Source organism: Cyclopterus lumpus, chromosome 18 (genome assembly GCF_009769545.1).
Source record: "Cyclopterus lumpus isolate fCycLum1 chromosome 18, fCycLum1.pri, whole genome shotgun sequence".
NCBI classification, from domain to species: domain Eukaryota; kingdom Metazoa; phylum Chordata; class Actinopteri; order Perciformes; family Cyclopteridae; genus Cyclopterus; species Cyclopterus lumpus.
In genome coordinates this window covers 14,489,863-14,504,192 of record NC_046983.1, presented here as the reverse complement: position 1 = coordinate 14,504,192, position 14,330 = coordinate 14,489,863, and the positions used below count along the sequence as shown (strand labels likewise).

Below are 14,330 nucleotides of genomic sequence, written 5' to 3'. Positions count from 1 at the left end.
CGAGAACATATGAAAACAATCTCCTTGTCACACCTCGGATTTAAACGTTGATTTATAGGTCAGTCGAGGTCAATTAGTTTGTTTTAATCTCAGTGACTTTTATTTTGAAAGGAACCGTTTGGACTCAGTACTTGAGCGTGCCTCCGTGGGCCGCCCCGCCCCGCGCAGGGAGCATGTGATGGGGGGGAGGTGCGGACTGGTCACCGGGCGCGCTGGAGACTTCACGGGAGACTTGGACATGTCGGCCAGCTCGGACCGAGGCAGCGGGTACCGGAGAACGAGCTCCACAGACGCCCCGCAGCACCGGCAGGTGGCGGAGAAACCAACCCCACACAGCAGAAGAGGTATATTATATTATAATAGTTCAGAGCCGCAGCAATATGATATCATTGTCTCAATATACCAACTTATAAAAGTCGTTATGAAGCCGTGGCCATATGAAAGTATATTATTATATAATATTGTAATGTATAATAAATTATTATTATTATTATATTAAAACAAATGATTTGTGATACCGTGTTTAGTTTTTTTTTATAGTGATATAGATTGATAGATTATAATTATCTGGAGCAATTTAGCATGACACACAAATGAAAAAATAATAATAATATCTTAAAGATCCCCACCAGAGATGTTTTAAGACACATACTTACTGGACTCTATACACATCTAATAAGGTTCAATTAGCCTGTTATAAAAATATAAAAATGTCATCCCCTCATTGAAAAATCCAGAATTTATGAATATTTTAATGTGTTTTGGGGTTTTGCTGGCCACGAGATGGAGCATGTCGTTAGAGGCTTCAAGGTTCCACAGCTGCTTACTGGATCCAAACCACTTGTGAATGCTTCTGGCTACTGAGATGAATGTCATTAGAATATCAAAATGACATCATTATTAGTGGTCAGGTTTATGGCGTCCCCGAAGTATGGACAAGACCTCACCAAACTGCTGTGGGATCTACATGAGATCTGTAATGGTGCTTTAATGATTCATGTTTTTAACAGTGCGTGGCTTCGCCAGAGATTCTTCAAGTCTGAGGAGAACCGTGTCGACAAGTGAGGAGAACGTCCCAACGGGTAACCGCTTCTTCTTCACCTGGTCGACATGATTTGTGTATTAATGTCTTTTTTCGCCTTCGCCGGACAGATGAAAAGTGTAGCGGCAGACTGGGTACGTGGGGTGAGAGGGGGGAGGCGTGTAACACAGATTCCGCAGATGGAATCGAACCGGCAGCATCACGTGGCACATGGGCTGTAACCGTTTGGGTATTGGCGTACAAGTTGGTACATAAATCCATTTTGCCCAGAAAATACATCCCAATGACTTTGGTCGATTTTTGCATCAGCTCTAAACTTCAAAAACTTATGACATTCCCATTAGCCACAGTGTGACCAGTAGCACCTCACAGCATGCTAACATGCTACACTGAACATTAAATATCGCCATGTTCGCATGCTAATGTTAGCTTCGATGTGAGGTCCTGGGACAGGGATGTCGTATGTGTACAGATTGTAAAGCCCCCTGAGGCAAATTTGTAATTTGTGATATTGGGCTATACAAAATAAACTGAATTAATACATAGCATTTAGCTCACATCACCACTGTAGACAAAGGGAAACGTTGCTGACTAATGGGAACAGCTGTTCACGAGGATGCTTCAGGCGGCAGCCGCTAACCGGGCCGCTATGTTATCATAACCGGGTCGCTATGTAATCATAACCGGAACGCTATGTAACTTGTGTTTCTGATGTCATGGCTGAATATGTAGCTGATTTTGACATTGGGGATGACACCTAACCATCTAGCGAGATGTCAGAACAGACGGGATCAAGCCAAAGGCCGCTGAACCCTTCCTGTTATTTGGGAGGAAATCTTTAGAGTAAAGAAATCCCTCATAAAATGTTTCTTTTAGTTACAATGTCCACCTCGACAAGTCATAAGAGAACAGATGACTCTCAGTGGGAAGTCATGAGGGAGATTTTATATACCTCTGAAGTCATTTATTAATCTGTGAGATGATCATGGACTCAGATCACTAGATGAGGGTGAAGGTGTCAAACACCAACATCCGTCTACATCAAAGACCACACAACAATGATGTTAATTGTCAGAAATGTGGTGCAACTCATTGGTGCATTTCTTTCTCTTTTTTAAAATTCTGTCCTACTTTCTGTCTTTCTGTATCTCCGGGGATACATTTCTAAAGGACCCGGTTTCAGTAAAACCTGGTTTCAGTAAAAACTCTACAAATACCAGAACTTCCTTTTCTTCCAACATTATTACATTTAATTATAATGGTGTATGTTATGTTTATTGCACCAGTTATGGGTTTTCACCAAAGCAGCAGAAACTGCTGCGCTCACTCTTTTTGAGCAAACATTAATAAAGAGAGGTGGCGTCCTGTGGGATGTCAGGAACACAGTCAATAACTGGACAGTCGACATTGGAGGCTACTGCAAGTTAAAGTTTCATGTGTAACGCATTGAAAAGTCTGAAAAAGACAGGACCCAATATATTTTGTTGAGTTGTGTGCATTGTCCCAAATGATCCCAAATGACTCCAACAATTCTCAAACCAGAGGAATCTGTAATTATCATGAAGGTAGCGGTGCGCTTCATTCGGTCGCTCATATCTGACCTTTAGTCACGGGTCAGCTGATTGTCTGCCAGAAGCTGATCATAAGTTTTTACTTAGTTTGAAGCCAGGTTTTTATCGTGGTGTTTTTACCTTTATGAAGGATTATAGACATCAACGTTTTGGACTTGAGATATCCGTGAAACAAGTCATCAGCAGTTCGGCTCCACATATATATATATATATATATATATATATATATATATATATATATATATATATATATATATATATATATATATATATATAAAAGTTGCTTTATTCAGTTTTTTTACCGGTTTGAATCAGCAGGTCTGTTTGTTCTGGAGAGGCGGAGACCTCGTGGTACAATAAATCTTCTGAATCATAAGGAATCATAACCGGCATCGCTGTAACTCCCCAAATGCTCCCAAGTGACCGTTGTGTTCACACTGACAACTTACACACAGTGTGATCTTCTCATGCAATGCAAACTGACACGTGGTGCATTCGACATGCTGATGGTGCTCCGTGTGTCCAGCTCTGCCGCTGCTGCTGCATGTGGTCTGGGGTCCGGAGCGACTTCCTGCAGACGAGGAGCTGCAGGAAGTGCTGAGAGGGAAACTACGCATTCTGCAAGCTGACAGCCCCGAGGTCAACGCTCTGTTCACGGTACAGCTGCTGCACACACACACACACACACACACACACACACACACACACACACAATGCACACAGACACAACGCACACACAACACACACACATACACACAATGCACACACACACAACACACACACATACACACGGACACACACACACACAATGCACACACACAACACACACACACACACACACACAAAGAGAGCAGTACAAAAGTCCACTTCCTCCATGAATTCTGAATGAATCCAGTTGTGTCTGTCTGCACGGTTTGCAGACAACTACTATTCTCTTTGAAGAACCTGTAAAAAATATTCTAGTGTGTTGAAAATAGTTATGTTAAGGTAAAAAAGATACTTACATATATTTATATTTATGTATTTATTGTTGTCAATTTGATTCATTCATTCTCATCAAGAAAAAGTATCTCAATGTTCAGAAAAACTGCTGCCTAATCCACATAATGTTTTCTTTGATATGGAAAAATACACAACGTATCATTTTATAGAAAGATGAATATTATAAAAATTATTACAAGTGTCATTTCATCCAACTCTTGTCTTTTTTCTCTGTGTATAGGAGCTGTCGACTCATCTCATCTCCATCAACAGTGAAGAGAAAGTTATTTTTGTGTCATTCAAAACATTTGAGGAAATATGGAAGTTCACCACATATTACACAATCGGTAGGTTTGGAATGCAGTAGTCGCTGTAGTCACTAACAGTGGGATTTAAACTTAAATATTTGTAATAAGGCAATAAAAGCAAAAGATAATCATGTTGTTATTATATCCGCCAGGAGGATGATGCTGCTGTTGTAGAGGTGACCTTTTCATTCACATCTCCTCCTCCAGGGTTCCTGGGTCAGTGCATGGAGACTCTGTTGTGGGACCAGAAGTTATGGCTCAGCTCCTTGGAGGAGGACATCGCCATCGAGGTTTCCCTTCAGGAGGACACTCTCCACCTGATCTACAAAGGCATCCTTATGCAGGAAGGTATGAAGGACTTTAGTCTTTTGAGTTGTGTGCTGACACAAAGGGACATGCATCCTCCCCTGAGTTCTAAGAGCAAGCACCAACAGTGGCTGATCAAAGGTGGAGCAAGCGGAAAACATGATCTCGAGATCATTTTTACTTCAATTCACTGAAAAAACACGAGTGGTGAGAAATGATTTGGGTTAAAATAAGTGCGACGAGATTAGAGAAGTGGACAAATCAGTTCTCTTATCTTTCTGGGAATGTCTCGTATCAAATGACTCATACAGGCTGGGATGTGTTATCATTAATTATGATAACACATAATACAGGTGTGTTCACGTCTTGACGCTGACCTGAGGAGGACCATCTGTGGTTGCACCATTATATCAGTCATGTATTAAGCGCAGTTTGTCTTGCATAATTTGGTCTCTATTTTTCTCTCTCTCCTCATCCGACTACGCAACGTTAGATGCACTTGATTATTTACATTAGGACAGAAAGCAGTAAGTAGTAGACATGTACTCAAAGAAGGTACTTTAACACATGTAAATGTAACTCGTTACTACTCTGCCCATGGTTACCTCAAAATGATCTAAATAACTGAGAAATAATAAATATTTGACATGCTGACTTTCCCATGCACACACTCTCTTGTGTGTCCTCAGGTTCATTGTTTGCTAGTTGTAGTTCCAACCAGATGTTTGACAGCTCCACCTCTGGAGGTGACCTGTACCTGGAGCAGGGAGACATAGCCCAGTTTGAGCCTCCATTCCTGGGCTCGGGGTGGACCGTCCTCTGCCTGGCCGATGGAGCCCGAGGCACTGCACCCAAACCGGGTCTCGAGCCGGTGGTCCCTTTTCATCAGTAAGTCCCCCCCCCCCACAGGACTGGCGTCTGATCTGAGACCCGACAGTAGAAGATATGAGGGGCTCACATGATCCATCTGTCCACAGATGGTTTCTCAAATCCTGTGCAGAGAGCATTTTAGTTGGTGATGGGAAACCCTCGTGTGACTTCCCTCTGCAGTTTGGTGAGTGAAGTACAATATATATGTGGTCGGGGGTCCGGAGCGACTTCCTGCAGACATTATACTGTTCATTCTGTACACATGACATCTATTGCATCTGTCCATCCGGGGAGAGGGATCCTCCTCTGTTGCTCTCCTGAAGGTTTCTTCCCTTTTTTCCCAGAGAAAGGTTATTTTTGGGGAGTTTTTCCTGATCCGATGTGAGGTCAAAGGTCAGGGATGTCGTATGTGTACAGATTGTAAAGCCCTCTGAGGAGAATTTGTCATTTGTGATATTGGGCTATACAAAATAAACTGAATTGAATTGAATATACAAATGAGAGAACATCTTTGTCTCAATTATGACTTTACATGTTGAAGGCTCATTTATAAACTGACACTTAATCACTAATAAAAAAGATATTCAACTTGTGTTATCACTCCTGCCGCTCCAACTCTGTTCAGTACTTTCCTTTAAACCACATCAGCAGCGAGCACACAACCGTTTTCTTTGCCACTCATTCCATCTATTCTCATATTGTCCTCCTCCTTCTCTGTCCAGCCAGAGGAAGCTGTCTGGCCACAGTGGAGTATGATGCTGGGGGCCCAGATGAGCTGAGCGTGGCCCCCGGTGATCGCATCATCATCGTGGGACTTCTGGTGTCTTGTTTCGATTGGTTCACAGGGAGGAAGGAGGCGACAGGAGAAGTGGGTCTGGTCAAGACAAGCCTGGTGAAACCGTACACTGACATTTATGAGTGAGTGTATTGACAATATTACTGTGTATAAAATTGTTTTACAATAGATTATATGTAAATACTGTATCTTATTCTACTCTCGTCAACCTTCCAGCTCAGCAGATATCTTTCTGGATGGAGAGGAAGAGACGTTCTTCAGTCTGCAAGAGGACAAAGTCATAGAAGAAACAAATGCCTTATTGAAGAAGAAATCTCACAATGATATTGGTCATAACTACAAACTTGGTGAGCCAGAAAGGATTCATAGGTCACATTGATTTATACAGATGTGTGTCATGTGTCCAAACAATCCAACAGGTTATCCAAACTAAATGACTAAATATGTTATTCTTTCTTATAAAACAACACATTCTGTCTAGTAGGTTCACCATTTTATTTTAGCATATTTTATTTATCAGTCGCTGATGTTTTACAGCATTTTCTCATTCACTTTCTTGCACTTTGTGTTGTTCAATCTCAGATATGATCAGTTACCAAGACGCGGAGGAAAAAACATTACGTAAGTATTGGCTCCTGCGGTAGATGTCACTTAACTGTGTTATTTATTTTGTATGTCATATTTGTATGTCATTCTTTTTTACAACAATTACTCTTTTACAGTCAGCTCTTCAAGCAACGTTAATACTCAGCAGACTGACTTGAAGACAAATATTCAGAGGGTTCTTGATCAAGGACAAGACTCATTGCCAGCTTCCATGGTGACCGTGAACGGGACTCCAGCGGACTCCGTCTTGGCTACAGAAGCAAAAGGCCCGAGTCCTCCCTGTTTCACTGTTCACCCAGTTGTAGAAGGAGACAACAACACAGACATCTTTGTTCCGCTTCTCTCTTTCTTGGAGGGACGAGACTACAAAGTGGAGTTTATTACCCTGTATGGACGGAGTTCTGAACTCCTGGCGTCCTCTACCTTCACCGGTCACTCGGACGAGGACGAGCTGATCGCCTTCCTAAGTGTTGCCAGGGAAACAGCCAGGAAGAAGCGACTCCTTTGGTCACACACTCGTTTGTGCTTTCTGCTGGGTAAGCTCTGTTCTGGAAGGTCAAAGTTTAGCCAGGCCCGGGTGTACTTTGAGGAAGCCCTCGGCGTGCCACGAGAAGGCTTCGCGGACCTCCGGCTGTTGGCCAGCATCTACTCCAACCTGGTCACCATATACCTTTTGCAGAAAAATACCGAAAGCTTCTTTGCTCTGACAGAGCGACTTGTTGCTTTGCTATTGGGAATCCCAGACTGCCTGGAATGCTTAGAGGACAACTCCACTCTTAAATACATCCTCAAGAAAGCTGTTCTGTCTCACAACAAGATGGCAGAGGCCCGGGCTTGTCATCTATTGGCGAAGCACCACTGGACTCGTGCTGAAGGGGTAGGAGTCGTTCCTTATCTTGAGAGACTGCTTGTTCTCTGCGCTGAAGCCCAAAGGACATGGGGCAACTCTCCCAGTCACGAATACCTCGCCCTGGGAAGGCTCTACAGCGAACTCCGACTTCCCCACCTCAGTGTCAGTTCAGCCAGCAGAGCTTCTCAGCAGCCCTCTGCTACACTGACGGACTGCCTGAGCAGCATGCGTCTACTTTTGGACAATGTCAACAGGCTGAATGGGATCGCAGAACAGGAAGCCAGCATCCCACCTCAAGGGGCTCCATATTTACACCGAGCCCTCTCTTCTAACAAAGTCCAAGGAGGAGGAAGTGATCAGCACCATGTTTTGAGCCACCAGCTTACCGTTTGTCTGTGCCAACTCTTTTGCGAGCACAGAATGGTTGGACGCGCTATCGGCCACATGCATACTCTCATCGACAGGAATCCACCCTCTCAGCGACCCCCCATCTCAGTCCCAGAGAGAAACGGTACCCTCATCTGGCTGGCATGGCTGCACATTGTCAGCAAGCAGCCAGATGTTGCTTTGGATATCCTGGACGCTGTCCTCGCTTCCATGCCAGAACACTGCACTACCCCTCAGGAAGGTCGGTGGGTTTCTGGGGCTTAATGTATATATATGTCTATATATATATCTATATCTATCTATATCTATATAGATAGATATAGATATATAAAACCACAAAGATACAGACTGTTTCAGAAGCAAATATTTCCAGGAACTAACGTCAGATATTCGACAAGTCCAATTAGTTTTTTGATTGCATTTCCGTTACAGTTGCAGTTTTATTGTTATTCATTCAGAACGTAACTGTATTTGACGTACTAAAATACATATGTTTGCTTTCTCATGTTCACTAATAAGCTAGCAAAATAAGCTCATCCGAGAAAAGGTTCCTGGAAAAGATTTCCATTGAACATTAAAGTTGTGAGCTAACTGCCAGTTATTAATATTAATTTAATCACTTCCTGATTCAAGGTTCAACGTACTATGATGTATGCCTCTGGGATTATTTTGACTCCAAAATAGGCTGCAGTAGGACTTTATGTTCCAACAGAAGAAATTGGTCAACTTTTTTAAAGATGTAAACATATGATTTATTGAAATACAATAGTTTGTGTCAGTCAGGAGACAAAAACTGATTTAAAGTTAAAGTAACATTTAAAGTAAATATGTTTGATATAACACAAAGGGGTGGTCCTCAACATGCGTGGCGTGGCGCTGCGATGCACGGGTGACCTCCGGAGGGCGGCAGAGAGCTACCAGGCTGCTGTGGACATCTGCCAAGAGTATGAGGACATGCCAAACTGGGCTGTAGCTCAGGCTAACCTGGGTAAGAAAGTATATGCAAGGGAGACACTACCGGCAAAACATTGTTTTCAAGGTGTTGGTCTGTTTTGCTTCCATAACATATCTCAGAATGAAAACATCAAAAACACAGAGAGGTCTTTATTTTACTACTTTGTCTATTTGCGTCTGTAGATGACTCATGAATTCACAAAAAGTTACTATTAGATGATGCCTCATTTGCATATTTAAAGTTAACATTTCAGAAAAATGTAAATAAAAAAAATATTGTCTTAATGTAAGTATTCGACGGGGAAGGTTTCATGGCGATATCTAAATCTGAATTCTTTTTTTACCATATCCACATGTTTGTCATTTTAAAATACATATCTTTTTTCTCAGGTTTGTGCATTGATCATTCATAGACGGATTTATTATTCTGTTTAACACATGATTCTCTGAGATGACTCCGCTTCTTCCTCGTGAAGGGCTGTTATGTCTGAAGGGCGGAGCTAAAGGACTGGCGCTGAGACACCTGACTGAGGCGGTGCAGCTCTTCTCTGAGCTGGACGAAGGTCACGAGGCGAACTTCATCACAGTGCTGCTGGAGCTGGGTCAGCACTATGTGAAGCAGCACCAGCTGGACTTTGGGAAAGGGTGCTACGAATGGGCTCTGCTGCTGGCCATCAATGCCAACCTGTTAGACTGTAAGTATGTAAATCACACACTGCGTGTCTTTTTTATTACTTGAGCTCCCATCAATGAACTGGACTGGACTTTCACTCATCGCCAGGCCAGCTCACTGCAACCAGACACCTGTGCCATCTGTATGGGTGTGAGAGTCCAGACCAGGCCCAGTGTATCATCTACAGCCAGCACCAGGTCCAGCTGCTGACACACACAGGAGACAGAGGACAGGAGGGAGAGGCACTGGAAGCCATCAGCCAGCTCTACCTCACTCTGGGCACAGAAAGGTGTGTGTGTGTGTGTGTGTGTGTGTGTGTGTGTGTGTGTGTGTGTGTGTGTGTGAGAGAGAACCTGTACATCTATCTTTGTGAGGTCCTTTGTGCATTTGAGACCCTTGGAGTGAGAACATTTTCTTCAAATGGTTTAAGGGTTGAGACATGTTTTCAGATTAGGATTAGGGTTGGGTAAGGGCCAAGGGAATGCATTATGTCAATGAGTTTCCTCACAAATATGGGAGTATAGGGGTGTGTGTGTGTGTGTGTGCGTGTGTGTGTGTGTGTGTGTGTGTGTGTGTGTGTGTAACAAACTTTGTTTTCAAAAGCAACCATGCTGAAAAGGATCCTCAGCTGTTAATTTGAAGGTGTTGATGAGTTTAAATTTGAGTTTACCCTTTTACACTTCACCTGCCACACTAATCTGCCCTGCCACCTGTGGTCAGATTTGATATAGGCCACAGATATAGTCACTGTGGCTCCTACAGGACTAATCTAAGTCTCTGAATGTTTCCAGGGCATACAGGGCAGCTCTCGGCTACACCAAGACCAGTCTGGGTATTTTCATCGACCTGGGCTGCAGGGAGAAGGAGGCGTACGGCTGGCTGCAAGCGGGAAAGATCTACCAGCTGGTGGACCAGATTGAACTTGTGGACCTTTACATTCAGGTCTGAGAGCAGCTATGTAGACATTGCAACTATTGTGATCATGTCCATCAGCTGAGGCACAATCTACTGAACAAGCAGTTTCATGTAGGAACTAAGAAAAGTAAAACTGTGTTTTTGTTTATGTCCTTGTCAGGTAGCTCAGGATGTCGCTCTGAGTACCGGAGACACCGGGTTCCTCCTGAAGCTTCTGGAAGCTGCAGGAGACATTTTCTTCAACAGCAGCCAGGAGCGGGACAAGGCTATCACCTTCTACAGGGTAAGGACTGGATAAATAATATTTAAACATGTTACTTTACCGTTACCTCACCATTAAGCATCACTTCTACATCCGTCATCATCATTATGGCCGCATAATAGGGCATCTTTTATATGAATCCCAGTGAGTTCTGGTGTAGGTTTAGACTGTGTATCCATATGTTAGAGTAGGGAGTGACTCATCCGGTTGCAAACAGAAGTCTGATTGTATAAAAGATAAAATTATGCCAAGTTGTAACGGATATAACGGCAAACTCGAGGCTTCAAAACGGCAGTCCACAAAACCAATGATTGACGACATTGTGACTACGTCTACTTCTTATATACAGTCCTTATACAGGCCTTTTTGTGCTATAACAGTATTACTATTATTGTTAGGTATGATGGTCAAAACTATGAAAATAAGAAGCCTACTATAATAATGTGTATCTCTGTGCATCACCATACAGGACCGTGCTCTGCCCATCGCAGTGAAGAGCAGCAGTGTACGTTCCAGGCTGAGGTTGTGCAACAAGTTGACTGAACTGATGCTCAATCTCAAGCTGTATGAGGAAGCTGTGGAGTTTGCTCAGACTGCACTGGATATCAGTATCACTCTGGGTATGGAAAACCTCCAACATAAAGTTTAGAATTGTCTATGTTAGTTCAGTATTAAGATTGATGGTTGTATTTACTCTTAATTTAAAACAAGACATGGTCCAATTACTGTTATCCATCAGCACTACATTGATTATATGCAGAAAGACCTACTTTGGGTGCTTTAACAAGCCATCATTTAGTAGATGTTAATGGATCTGGGGTTACCTTCAAAGAGAACATAAAGAACATGCCAAATAAAGTCCACAAAATGTACATCATTTTCAGAAATAAACAACATACTGGTGATTTAGCTCATTTCCAACAGTGGAACAGTGGAATCTTGTGCAAGAGGAACGTTCCTGGCTGGTTCACCCTCTGGGGACCATGCTTTGCTAATTTCATGCCCATTAGATTACATTTAGTTTCTTGTGTGAAAGTAAAAATGTAGCTTTTGGTGCGTTGTTTGGCCATTTAAGCATTCGTGAGCCTCTGAACCATAAATATCAGTATGCTGTATTGTACTAGACATGCTAATTGATGACTGAATTTACAGATATCCTGAAGAGTTTGAAGTTATGCGTTATAATATAATTACTGTGTCTACCTTTGTGTGTGATTGTTAATACAGGTGAGTGTCTGAATGAGCGAGTGGCTTACCATCGTCTGGCCTCCCTTTACCACTGTCTGGACCAGTATGAACTGGCTGAACACTATTACCTGAAAACCCTGACCCTCTGTCCAACACCTCTGCGGTTTGATGAGGAAACTCTGTACTACGTTAGGGTGTACCAGACACTGGGAGACATCATGTTCTATGACCTGAAGGTAAGGGATTAAATGATAGATATGTCAATCTGATACCTACGATTAGAACAATAGGACACGCACAGACTCTGACGTTCAAAGGTAGTGCCCTCAATGTTATGTGAAAAAATAATCTTAGAATATCAGTTGAAAATAGTTGACATTTTTTCTTTATTATTTTTACTTAGGTCAGAGCTCTATTGGATGTTCTAGTTTGTTTCCACCTGAGGAACCATGGTCCTAATATAGTTCCTCAGCCCTGGTCCCCAAAATGTACATGTTGTGGAGTTTCAGTGCTGACTGTTGCTAGCTGCACTCAAACCTCACAGCTTCAACATGTCTGCAGCTTCATTTACACAGTAAGAAGGAATGCTCAAAGGGGACTTCTAGATCTTAGTTTAGTTCCTGAGATGGGTGCTGTGGTGCTGTAGTAACAGGGACTATTGTCATGTTCGCTGGAAAGCTAGTTATCAAGACACCCAATGGTCACCTGAGGTTTGTCCATATTTTACAGTACAGACATGAGTTCACTTGAGGAAGAGGTGGTTGGATGTTTTTTACCTCGTTATTTTAAGATCACGTGTTACTGAATTTCTTTTATTTGGGATATAAAATGAAATTGTTTCCTCAGGACAAAAAAGAAATTCAGTTTTTGTTCTCTGGAAGGTTGCGTGGCCAACAGCCACAAAAATGCTAATTAGTTATTACATCAAATAATACTAGCATTTCACTCACCAAAAAACTACAGCACAGACTTCTTTGGATTACAGTTGTCATGATGGGGATATTAGCAAGAGAGACCAAATGTAATTTTGTACCAGTCTGTATTTTCTATAAACTACAATTACCAAATGTGACAAAACTACACATTTCTAAGGGGAAGTACATGTTGCTGTTATCTCTACAGGACCCATTTGATGCTGCAGGCTACTACCACCTGGCTCTGGCTGCTGCCATGGATCTGGGCAACAAGAGGTCTCAGTTGCAGCTGTGCACCCGCCTCGCCACCATCTATCACAACTTCCTAATAGACCGCGAGCTCTCTCTCTTCTTTTACCAGAAGGCTCGGGCCTTTGCTGCAGAGCTGAACGTGAGGAGGATAAATATCTCACCGGATCAGCAGTACAAGACCACAATAGGACAGACACTTTGGGAAGTCGCAGAAAACAATTAATCCAACAGATGGCTGGATGAATGTTCTTTTTTTGGTACAGAAGTTCATGTTTCATGAGAATTATTATGCCTTAATACTACAGAACAGATCCAACTGTTCCCAGAAACCCCATATTTAGGACTGTACTTGGAAGAGATAATTATGGGAAACTGTGTTTGTTCAACAAATCATGATTCAACTTTAGTCAGGCCTCTGATAATTAATAGGGAAAAGATACATATACTAAACCAGAAAACTGTGAAAGCTTATTATGTTAATGTATCTAAATTGGATAGATGTGTCATTTATGATTTCTTGTTTTTCAGTTTCTTTTTTATAATTCTTTTAAACAAGAAAAAAGACTCAAGTAAACACAAGTACATCATCTGCATATAATGAAATTATATGTGTTGGGGTACTTGTTTGAATTTCCTTTCGCTGGTTACTTATCCTAGAGACTCTATGACCAAAGCAAAGTAACACTGTACTTCTGTTGGAAACACACAACATGACAACCATTAGGCAATAGAAATGTGGATAAGAAATCAATGGAAATATTCTCAAAGCAAATTCTTGCGTCGTTAGTACTCCCACACCATACACTCAAACGCTTCATGATTTCTGGTAATGTCCCTTTTGTAGTTTAGAGTTCAATGACTAGTGTACAAAAGAAGTCTTCAGGCAGGTTTTTTGAAGCTGTAAAACATTGAATATGCAACCTGTGAGGATCAGATTAATTCATCAGGGTTTTATCCACGGAATAAAATGTGTTAAAATAAGTTATTATACATCTTTAATATAGATTGAGTATTTTTTTAATATTATTTTGTCTGATGATGAACAAACTAATATGCAAATGTGACAGACATAAAATGTATAATAAGTATGATGGTCTACTTGTCAGAAAGTGTATAAGTTACCAGGAGCTGATTAACAGTGTGTTTTCTCATCAAAGGGCCATCACACATTCTCATATTATTTTGAGCTGCAATAAGTCTATAAAAGCAACAATGATGTTTCTACATTGCTGCCTTTAAAAATCAAGAAAGAGTTTGACTCCTGCTGTGTCTGTTAGTTTGTTTCTGTCTCAGCATCCATCGTGAACCACCTGAACAAACAAGTCTCTGCTCGAGGTTGTAGACACGTTTTGAAACCAGCATATGAGCAGATGTGGTTCTACTCTCTTGAATCAGGATGGAAATATCCTTATAGGTTTATGTAACTAATGACAGACGGTTACTCAATGAACATAA

General features: G+C 41.9%; 1 protein-coding gene across 1 annotated transcript; it reads left to right on the top strand.

Moving 5' to 3' along the window:
• Nucleotides 1-238: 238 nt before the first annotated feature.
• On the top strand, nt 239-13,098 carry LOC117748165 (SH3 domain and tetratricopeptide repeat-containing protein 1). The gene is made up of 19 exons (XM_034557801.1): nt 239-344; nt 1,011-1,082; nt 3,140-3,270; nt 3,836-3,941; nt 4,110-4,250; nt 4,898-5,096; nt 5,186-5,262; nt 5,801-5,996; nt 6,091-6,221; nt 6,457-6,495; nt 6,597-7,958; nt 8,565-8,705; nt 9,148-9,366; nt 9,453-9,633; nt 10,136-10,286; nt 10,420-10,542; nt 10,991-11,141; nt 11,749-11,945; nt 12,832-13,098. Exons 1-19 carry the CDS (start codon nt 239-241, stop codon nt 13,096-13,098), a joined length of 3,990 nt encoding a protein of 1,329 aa, XP_034413692.1.
• Nucleotides 13,099-14,330: the final 1,232 nt, after the last annotated feature.